This window comes from Aegilops tauschii, chromosome 2 (assembly GCF_002575655.3).
Source record: "Aegilops tauschii subsp. strangulata cultivar AL8/78 chromosome 2, Aet v6.0, whole genome shotgun sequence".
Lineage (NCBI taxonomy): Eukaryota > Viridiplantae > Streptophyta > Magnoliopsida > Poales > Poaceae > Aegilops > Aegilops tauschii.
The window spans coordinates 601191541-601201049 of NC_053036.3; the positions used below are offsets into that span (position 1 = coordinate 601191541).

At 50.0% G+C, this 9509-nt stretch overlaps 2 protein-coding genes across 3 annotated transcripts; one reads left to right on the top strand and one right to left on the bottom strand.

Moving 5' to 3' along the window:
• Positions 1 to 200: 200 nt before the first annotated feature.
• Positions 201 to 5476, top strand: LOC109772256 (protein FAR1-RELATED SEQUENCE 5-like). Of its 2 annotated transcripts, XM_073509172.1 has the most exons (7): positions 201 to 432; positions 519 to 617; positions 704 to 1582; positions 1657 to 3276; positions 3358 to 3584; positions 4585 to 4735; positions 4889 to 5476. In XM_073509172.1, the coding sequence occupies exons 1-4, from the start codon at positions 358 to 360 to the stop codon at positions 1705 to 1707; spliced, it is 1104 nt and encodes a 367-aa protein (XP_073365273.1). In that variant the 5' UTR covers positions 201 to 357; the 3' UTR covers positions 1708 to 3276; positions 3358 to 3584; positions 4585 to 4735; positions 4889 to 5476. The 2 variants fall into 2 exon arrangements, with proteins under 2 accessions (XP_073365273.1, XP_073365274.1); XM_073509173.1 differs by lacking the exon at positions 4585 to 4735 and having other exon boundaries at positions 1657 to 3584.
• A 2510-nt stretch (positions 5477 to 7986) lies between these two features.
• Positions 7987 to 8955, bottom strand: LOC109772257 (auxin-responsive protein IAA33). Its single transcript, XM_020330944.4, has 2 exons — positions 8421 to 8955; positions 7987 to 8323 (listed from the first exon to the last, which is right to left on the bottom strand). The coding sequence occupies exons 1-2, from the start codon at positions 8828 to 8830 to the stop codon at positions 8233 to 8235; spliced, it is 501 nt and encodes a 166-aa protein (XP_020186533.1). The 5' UTR covers positions 8831 to 8955; the 3' UTR covers positions 7987 to 8232.
• Positions 8956 to 9509: the final 554 nt, after the last annotated feature.

Consider the following 9509-nt stretch of genomic DNA (forward strand, 5'->3'; position numbering starts at 1 on the left):
GAAAGATTTAAATAGTTAATAGTATCGGGTAATTATGCTAGGCCGTTGATCTCGGGTTACTTGGGCCCACTGCCTATTACCGAAAGGAGAAGTGAACGACTCCGCCGTGGAAAAAAATCTGGTACGACCGGGTCGCACGAGGCCAAACGGGAGACCACCTCGCGCGCATGACATCTGGCGTACGAATCTCAACACAGCGTTCGCCTGACTTCCAGCCCAGCCCAGCCCAGCCCACCACTTCCATTTCCCACGCCCCACGCCCCACGCCCCGTCCTTTCAGCTTCTAATCTGTTTCATCTTCCAAAACAAAAAAACCCATCTCCGTCTCTTCCATCTCGCCGGCGACGGCGTGCCAAGATGGCGCAGCCCGACGAGGGCAACGAGGCACTGGATCGGGAGACCACCTCTCTGCCCACGGCTACTCCAATCAGGGTAAGTTCAATAATCAGTACACATGCCACACCAAGCACAATCCTCTCTTCCTGAAGCCTCTTTTGATTGATTCAATTACCTTGCAGCAATTTCCAACGATTGAGATAACTGGCCAGCCCTCGATGAGCAGCACACCGGCGGCCTCTGCATCAGAATCCTCTCTGCCCACAGCTACTCCAACCATGGTAAGTTCTGTAACCAGTACACATGCAACAGCTAGCACGATCCTCTCTTCCTGAAGCATCTCTTGACTGATTCAATTACCTTGCAGCAATTGCCAAGAACTGAGACTAATGGCCAGCCGAGAATGAGCAACACACCAGTGAATAATCAAGACATACAAGATGCAGATAATGTTCCAAGAGTTGGGAAGTGCTTTCAGTCTGAAGAAGAGGCGTACCAATTTTACAATTCTTATGCTCAAACCAAGGGATTTAGCATTAGGAAGTGCCGCTTGAAGTTTAAGGCAGATGGGACTTTAAGTTCCAGATATTTTGTTTGTAGCAAGGCAGGTGTGAAAAATGCTAATCCAACACATGTGGCCAAGAAAGAACAAGCTATTTCGAGGACTAATTGTATGGCTCGAGTTCAATTCAGCATCAATCAAGAGGGAATTTGGACTGCTCAGAAAGTTACGCTCGACCACAATCACCAGCTTGTAAGTCCAGATAAGAGGCACATGCTTAGATCGCAGCGTCAACTCTTAGATGCCGATCGCCACATGATTAAGCAAATGAGGACATCGGGAATTAGACAAGCCGAAATTTATGATTTTTGCGAGCTTTGGTATGGTAAAGATGCTATACCCTTCTTGCAAATGGATTGCAACAATTATTTGCGAAGTGAGCGCTCAAAGTATATGGAAACCAAAGATGCACAAACATTAATGGAGTATCTAAAGAACAAGCAAGCTGAGGACCCTTCGTTTTTCTATGCCATGCAGTTAGATGATGATGATGGTACAATAATGAACATCTTTTGGACTGATGGACAAGCTATCATGGACTATTCTGTCTTTGAAGATGCCCTTTCCTTTGACACCACATTTTCAACAATGATGCCATTTAGAGCTCCTGAACGAATAAAAGGTTCAAAGCAAAAAAAGATCAAAAGATGTGCTAGAGGGAGCAAAGAAAGGCAAAAAAAAAAGGTACCTTTGCTTGTTCTGTGTGAATAAGTAGCAATGTTTCATTTCTATTTCTTATATCTACATACAATTTGCAGGAAAAGGTACAAACTATCCGGCAAAGGAGTCCGTGTTTGTGCCGTCCGTAGCTGGCCCTTCCGAATATGGTTTTGGTGGTACTATAAATCCATCAATATCCATGGCATTTGGAGAGTATCCATCATTTTTAGGTCAACCTATCCAAGGAGAATTCACAAGACTATTGCTTGAAGCTCATGGAGATGGCACAGCACCGCCGGGCGCTCGTCAACTGGATTTCAGCGGTGGTGCTAGTACATCAAGGTTTCAGCCATGACGAGCCCGATCGTGCGTTGATGCATAATGTCTTGTTGGTTCCTCAATGCTAGTTAGCTGGGCATGTCAGCTATATGGTTTATGTATTTGGTTTACATAAAACTGGAGCTATCCTTTTATTTTGCTGCTATGTGTGTGTCACCTGACAATGCTGAACATCTGTTATCAAACATATATTCTATTAAACTGAAGTTATCATTTTCTTCTACTGCTATGTGCTAGTGTTTCACCTGAAGCTATCATTTTCTTCTGCTGCTATGTGTGGACAAGAACAACTATACATTGCAAATTCCACAAGCTTTCATTCACACAGAAATTCGTTTACAACATAGGCCAGTCTTGTAAGAGAATAAAATTCAGAAAGGAAAATACAGAATAGTTGCCTTTGTTCAGGCTTTTACAGCTCAAATCACACACAAAAATCTACAGGAACTTGTTAGTTGATGCTGTTTGGCGTGGCGCCGCGAGCTTGGCCGCCGGAAAACATGGTGGGTGCCGGCGGGGATGGAGAGCCACGAGCAGGCCGGCGTCGAGGAGCATGCCGACGAGCAGCTACGAGCCTACGACGGTGCCGCGACCTGGGCCGCCAACGAACGCGGTCGTGCCCGCGGGAATGGAGGACGTCGAGCAGGGGAGTTGGGTCCAGCGTCGAGGAGCACACCGGCGGCGATGTGGCGAGCAGCCGGAGCGGATCACGCCGGCGGCCGGAATTGGGGGCGTTGGAGGAGTTGGGCTAGGGATTTGATGCACGCTCGACCTGGTCTTCGGTTCGGGATAAGGTGACTCTGCGCTGAGATTCGTGCTGCCAGATGTCATGCGCGCGAGGTGGTCTTCCGTTTGGCCTCGTGCGACCCGGTCGTACCAGATTTTTTTCCCTCCGCCGTCGGCATTTGGCGGACTCGGAGTGAGGGGCAAGGTCTCAACGCCGCAAGTCACCGTCGTCCTCCGCCTCCTGCCTGCCGTTGCTCGCACGCGCCGCTGTCCTCAGACCTCAGTCCCGGCCTCGCGCAGTCGACCAGCCGGTCACCGTCGTCCCTCATCCCCTCCCCCTTCGCAGATATCTGGTGTGACAGGTGCCACTCAAGAGGCGACGCGCGCACACCAGCTGTTCGAAGAAATGCATCCCCGAAGTGTTTTCTACTCCCTCTGGCCCCAGCGAGAGACGACGCATCGTCAAGAATGACCTTTGGGTCTGTCTTTGAGAGGAGAGTGGCGTGGCCACTCATGAGATTGCGGACCATGGGCGGTGCGCCCATCCTGCAGCAGCTCCACCTGGTGGAAACGCTACTGCACCGCACCAGCCATGACTGGTGCATCGTCAATGATGGCACGGTTCTGCCCACCATTTTCATGGTTGTCTCTGGGTAATGTCCTCTTGGTGTGTTCAGTATGTTGTCTTTGTTCCTAGTATGGTTGTTCATATGGGTTTTCATGCCAACAAGAAGGTCTCTGAGTTGAGGTACAGCCTGTTCTTCGAGATCATGTGCCGGTGGAAGGCGGTTCAGTGGAGGTGGCACTGTCATTGTTGATCAGGGGATGGTCAATGTTCATCGCCTTCATATGCAACAAGACTGCTGTCTCTGGGTTGCAGCCGTTTCCTCGAGACATCATGTCATGGACAGGCCAGCTGTATGGTTCCGTGGATTCGGCGAATTTCATCTCCGTGAAAATGGTATGTCAAATTAGCAGAGTATTTCATCACTTGCCAGTTTAATTTTCAATGGTTTTATTTTATTTTAATCAACAGCAATTATCATCATTCCTAATCAGTCCTTTGATTATGCATTTGTGTCGATCATTATTATAGCGGTGTGCACTCGCTATTCTCGAATTCCTGTACTGAACTTACTCAATCTTTCATCCTTTTTTTCTCTATATTTTATTTTATTGATGACTGTATTAAGGTCTCGAAATGTCTCAGGGTTTCCCAGCGGGCATGTTTTGAATTTTGACGAGTTGCATCTCAAATCTGGAATCTACTAAACTGATCCCTGTAGTCTGCAACTTTACATAGCATTGATTAAAAGAAATCCATGGAATCACATATCACATTTTATTTTTGAAAAGAGGGTTCTCCATCCGATTTCATTTATTAGAAAGCACCAAGTCTTTACAAGTGTATTGTAAAAAACGCTCTTATATTATGGAACGGAGGGAGTACTAAACAGAAAACAAAAGACAGCACCCACTAGATATCCTAGAGCATCTAACCAGCTGCAATCTGAACATGGAATGAAATCCACTTGGGACTTCAGATCATCATCAGCAGATACCCAGGAAGATAAAAGGCAACGTTTGAGACGCTGCTTATACTTATACAGTCAACCAACTAACAAGCCCACAGAAAGAGTGAAAAGCAAAGTACGTTTTTAACCAGCCATGACATTGAGCACAGCCATCTGGCAAAAGGAGCTGCTCCAACAGGGTCTTCGCACATGTTGACTTTCTTCAAATCTTCACCCTATCTGGAGTACACCAAAACGCCAGTCTTGGACTGCACGAAAGACTTCATTTGCTCGCTGCTCTAGCATTCCTACCACCCACTTCAGCTTTCTTTGATTTCCCTGCTTTTTCTGCAAAATAGTTCAATTATTTAGCCATCTGGCAATCATGTAGCTGAAAGCACTGAGTTGAGCAGTTCATACTTGTTTATCACCACCTTTTGGCGGCAGGTCTGGAATTGCTCAAAACACCAAGCAAAATTTAGTGCCAGCAAACAGCATTTCTCCCCAGGAATCGGCTTATTTCTGTCGAAACCCTGGCCAGCTAGCTTTCATCCCCAAGTGGCAGAATGACCGTTGAGTACGTCCCAGTCTTTCATAGGTATATCGGCATTGTTATTACTTTCATGATGAGGGGCTGGTTCTGGGAAATTTCTGTTCTAACGAAAATAGGCGTTGATTTTAGAAAGTCAGAAACAGTGTCACTCGTTCAGTAATGGCCATCTCCAAACTAAATGCCTTCCTTAATTTTCAGGCAAGGAACCAAACAGATTTCCTGTGCCGCATGAACGAGCATCACGATCAGTTTTCACCGAGGGGATAACCGCGGCCCTCGGAGACCACTTTACGGTCCAACACAGAGCTAGAAACGGCGCTCTCCGACCACGACGACTTCGTGCCTTCTACGAACACGACGACTTCGTGCCTTCTACGAAGGTGCTATCGCTGCAGGACTTGCAAGACATCATGTCCAAAGAGTCCCCCACAGCACAGAGGGTTCAAGGATGGCCACGGTGATGAAGATAACTGCTTGTTTTGTGACACATGGAGATTTGTATGCCGCATGATGAACTCGGCTTAGAGTTTAGGCGACACTCACTGCTGTCACGTGATTTAGACAAATCAATCTATCAGAAGTTGTAATTCCGATATTTTTGGCAGCCTTGATTTGGTGCTTCAAACTATAGAACATGCTTGGTTGGCAGGCCTGAAGCTGTGGTATAGCTCACCTGCAGCAGGTTTACTGACATTGTATAGAATTTGCGTCAATGGCGATCTGTAAAACCCATAACGTGGATGGATCACTCCCTCTGTAAAAACAATATGAGAGCGTTTGTACTCATCAGTGACCTCATCCTCTAGGGCCGCACCCGAATCAGCAGTAACCTCATCCTCTGCCGACCCAGACATTGTTGACTCTGGGGATCCGAGAGATGCATGGATTTCATCGACGTTTGGTCGCCGTGTTCACGGCCGGATCCACGGTCGCAGTCCTCTGTCACTCTCGTGGCGTCATGGCTCCTCCGAGTCTCAACTCCAAGCATGTTCGTCAGCCGGTACGCCGTACGTGCGCGCTTCTTTTTCGTCGCCCGCTAGCTGCCGCCCCGGCCGGCCGGGCGGCCTCCCCTCCGAGTCCGAGGGGAAAGTCAGATCGCCCAACATGCCGCCTGATGCCGACTTCCCCGTCGTCCGCCCGTGCATGCAGGGATTGGACGGCGACTTGACATCCGGTGCTTCACTGACTGACTGACTGACAGATAGGTCCTGCTCGACCTGCTCGTCTCGTGGCCGTGTGTGGTATCCAGAATCTACACCGGTCACGGTACGTACAAGACTGCGACGGGCTCATCGAGCAGCTAGCCCATCTAATCAACGGCTTTATCACATTTGTGATCCTACGCTTGCAAGCTCCAACATTTTGTTTATTAAAAAGATCCAAAACTATTGTAGAAGTTCATTAAATGTACTGTTTTGTGTCAAAAAATAAATCTTTATTAAGTTACGGATATAAAATACAAAGCACCTCAAATATAATAAAAATTACATCGAGACCTTGATACGACCGAACGACCACCACCGCAACCGGAACGAGCCGCTATCGTCGCTCCCCTACAGGAGTCGGCCTGACGTTGTCGATGACAACCGGAAGTCTTTGTGCATGTACCCTAAGGACCAGTGACCTGTAGTCGCAGCCGTCTTTGCACCCTTGCATAAATTTGAAGCAACTGACACTAAATCTCATCGTTCGCACATGCATGACTAAAAACCCTAACCTCGCTGCCCCAAGTAGACGACAACAATCTACGCCAGAGCTCCATCGACCACATCCAAATGGATGAACTCAAGGAGGATTAGAGCGCTGAAGACAAACTCGGTGAAGAAGCGTCAACATCCGCACAGCCCGCACTTGCCCGGACTAAAGAAAACCTAACCTAAACTAGTTGCCAAAGTGCAGGCACCGGGATTTCCCACCCGTTACCGATCGCCAAGCTGCAGACAGAAGGGAGATGAATTTACATGCTTGCCAACGAAGCCTAGAGAGGAGAGTTTGGCTTATCCACCGAAGGGAAGGCTAGCACCAATATTTCGACTAAACCAATACACACCACCTCTATCATGTTGTTTTCTCACTACAGCAAACATGTGCTCTGGTCTTATTCCCTAATACGACAATGAAACATTGGTTCGACAGCTCGCCTTCCAAGGGGTGTGTGTCACCCACGATGTTGTGAGCGATTTTTAAGTTGTCACGGGGTAATTTTAAATTGTACACGTTTGGTCTTCTGTAGTTTTTATTACATACTTTTCTTTTTCGGGTAGTTAGTTTTTATAACTGGAAATAATGAAATCGAACGTTCGCATACAAAAAACGAATATATTCCCCTTCTTCTTTTTCGAGAGTAGACGTTCCCCTTCTTATTTTGTGCAACCAACAGATTTGTACCATCAGTGTAAAAATATACTCCATCTGTCTCATAATATAAAAACGTTACATAAGTGTTAAAAACGCTCTTATATTATGAGAGGGAGATACTATGTTGAAAAAACAGATTAAAGCCATCACGCACACACGCGACAAGAAGTGAGACATGATTCCCCACGTGACCGCTGATCCAAGGGCATGCACGCAACGCACACCACCGATCTCCGCCCATTTTACCGGGAAACAATAATGGTGCCAGGTTGGTCTGGTCTACCAATTTCCATGCTGTGGATGACAGTCATGCCGCCTTCGGGATCCATGGCTGTCAAGTCCCAAATCAACTGTGCGCGTGCGCGTCCGCGGATCGTTGTGTCACACTCCCGGCCGCCCGGCCACGATCGACGTCGACGTCGCCGCAGTAATTGAACAGGCAGCAGCGCTCCTTACGAGCGACGCCGACGTACGTGGTACGCAGCGTACGCGTTCCCACCCACACGTGGAGCGGCGTACGTGCCGATCTATCGGTCCGGTGGTGAACCGTGCGCACGGGCACACGACATTCCGTCTCGGCCGCCAGCTCCACGTACGTCCGATCGCGCCTCCGCGCACGTAACGCACCCGACGGCTACGCGCATCCGCATCACTGTTCCTCCTTCAACGACGTGGCGCTCAAAAGGGAGATCCCAACCGCCGGGAGCAACCCGGGCCTGAGCTTTCGCGATAAAAACACACGGCGGGCTGGTGCCGAGGGGGCGCGGTCGCTGAGTGACGTCGAGAGGGACGTGCCGTGCGTGCTGGGGGTGGGGCGGGGCGGATCGACGATTTGACGCCGGCACAGTGTTCCGGTTAGCGACACTGGCTAGCTAGCCGGTGGGCATCGCACGACACGCATCGTATGCTAGCTAGCTTTCTTCTCTCTCGCACCAACAGAAAATTGATCTCTCTTTTCTCTTTTCATTGTGGCAATGCGACATTGAACTTTTGATACAGCGAAAAATGAAAAAAAAAAGGTTGGATCGATGATTTCTATTGATTTTTAGGGAGATGTTGACGACGGGCCGGCCGGACTTGATCTTTTTTTTCGCCGGAGTTGAGCTGAGCTGAGCTGAGAGTGGAGTGGAGCTGCAGAGGTATGGCTTAATTACACCTGTGGTTCACCGGGCGCGGCTGACTAGCTAGTTCACCGCGCCCCCGCATTGCCTGATCCTCCGGGTCGTCGACTTCGCCGGGATGATCCGGATCCTCTTCACCACACGGCAGAAGTCCCTGGCAACAACGGGCAAAAACCAACGACACGAGAATTCGGTAAAGAAATCAATGTCACAAGTGAGACCGGTACGTGGTTAAGTGTGAGATTACTTACTTCCAGTTGAGGTCGCCGGCGAGGAGGAGGTCGTCCTCCATGTCCTCGTACGCCACGACGTGCCCGGGGACGGCATTGGAGAGGTCCAGCCCGTCGTCGTCGTCGCCCTCGGCCGCGTCGTCCACGAACATGCGGCGGAGGGCGCCCGCGAGGCTGCGGTACCCGGTGTGGCGGCTGAGCTGGATGCGGTGGCAGATGCAGCGCCCGTCCAGGACCACCGTGACCGGCGGCACCACGCCCGCCGCCAGCGCGTCCTCCTCCCCCTGCCCGTGCTGCGTCGACAGCCGCAGCAGCTTCCGCTGCTGGTCCGACGCCGGCGTCGCCGGGGGCCGCCGCTTCGCGTGCCGCTCGAAGCTGGAGCTGCTCGGCCCCGCGCCGCTGCCGCTGCCGCTGCCGCCGCCGCTCATCATGGCCGGAACGGAACTGATCTTAGTTGGACTCGGTCGAACTCGCGGGCCGGCCGGCGGCCGGGGTTTGTGGTGGGCGGTTGCGTGTGGGGTTTAGTGGACTGGTCTTGATTCTCAGTTGTGTTCTTTTGCGGCGAAGTGCGGGAGGATTTATAGGCGGCCAAGCCGGCGATGGATGGATGATGGGACTGAGACCGAGCTCATCTAGCTACTAGCTAGGGTTGCAGCTTCCTTCATTTAATAATTCACCGAAATATTCCTACACATAAAACCGCTTTCACGTACGACTCTGTGCGACCAGCGCTGGCTGCCGTGTACCGGTGTACAACACCAGCACCATGCCTAACTAAACAAACCTCTAGAACAGTTCGTGCAAGCATTTCACGCCACACATTCTCAAAAAACAACAATTCTTCACGTGCTGATTAACTCTGATACGTACCATGCATGAGGAAATGCAACTTGGATCGGAGAAGCCTTCTAGACAGTCTAGGGCAAACAGTGGAACTCATTGAAAGAGGTGGCACGGAAATCCTCCTAACAGCTTGATGAAATCGCCAAAGTGCCAGTGGGGTTGCTTGCAAGGTGAGAAAAGGAGAACGACGAGGGTACACACAAATATACACACATCGTTATCTTGCAGAGCAACCCGAGGCACGGAGACATAAACAAGGCCCAGATC

What these genes read in the sequence shown, in the direction of transcription:
- LOC109772257 (XM_020330944.4), bottom strand. Translation starts at nt 8,830, where the DNA reads ATGATGAGCGGCGGCGGCAGCGGCAGCGGCAGCGGCGCGGGGCCGAGC. An exon ending in GCCGGCGACCTCAACTGGAA is followed by an intron (nt 8,324 to 8,420) that starts GTAAGTAATCTC and finishes CGTTGTTGCCAG; the next exon opens with GGACTTCTGCCGTGTGGTGA.
- LOC109772256 (XM_073509173.1), top strand. Translation starts at nt 358, where the DNA reads ATGGCGCAGCCCGACGAGGGCAACGAGGCACTGGATCGGGAGACCACC. An exon ending in CCACGGCTACTCCAATCAGG is followed by an intron (nt 433 to 518) that starts GTAAGTTCAATA and finishes ATTACCTTGCAG; the next exon opens with CAATTTCCAACGATTGAGAT. An exon ending in CCACAGCTACTCCAACCATG is followed by an intron (nt 618 to 703) that starts GTAAGTTCTGTA and finishes ATTACCTTGCAG; the next exon opens with CAATTGCCAAGAACTGAGAC.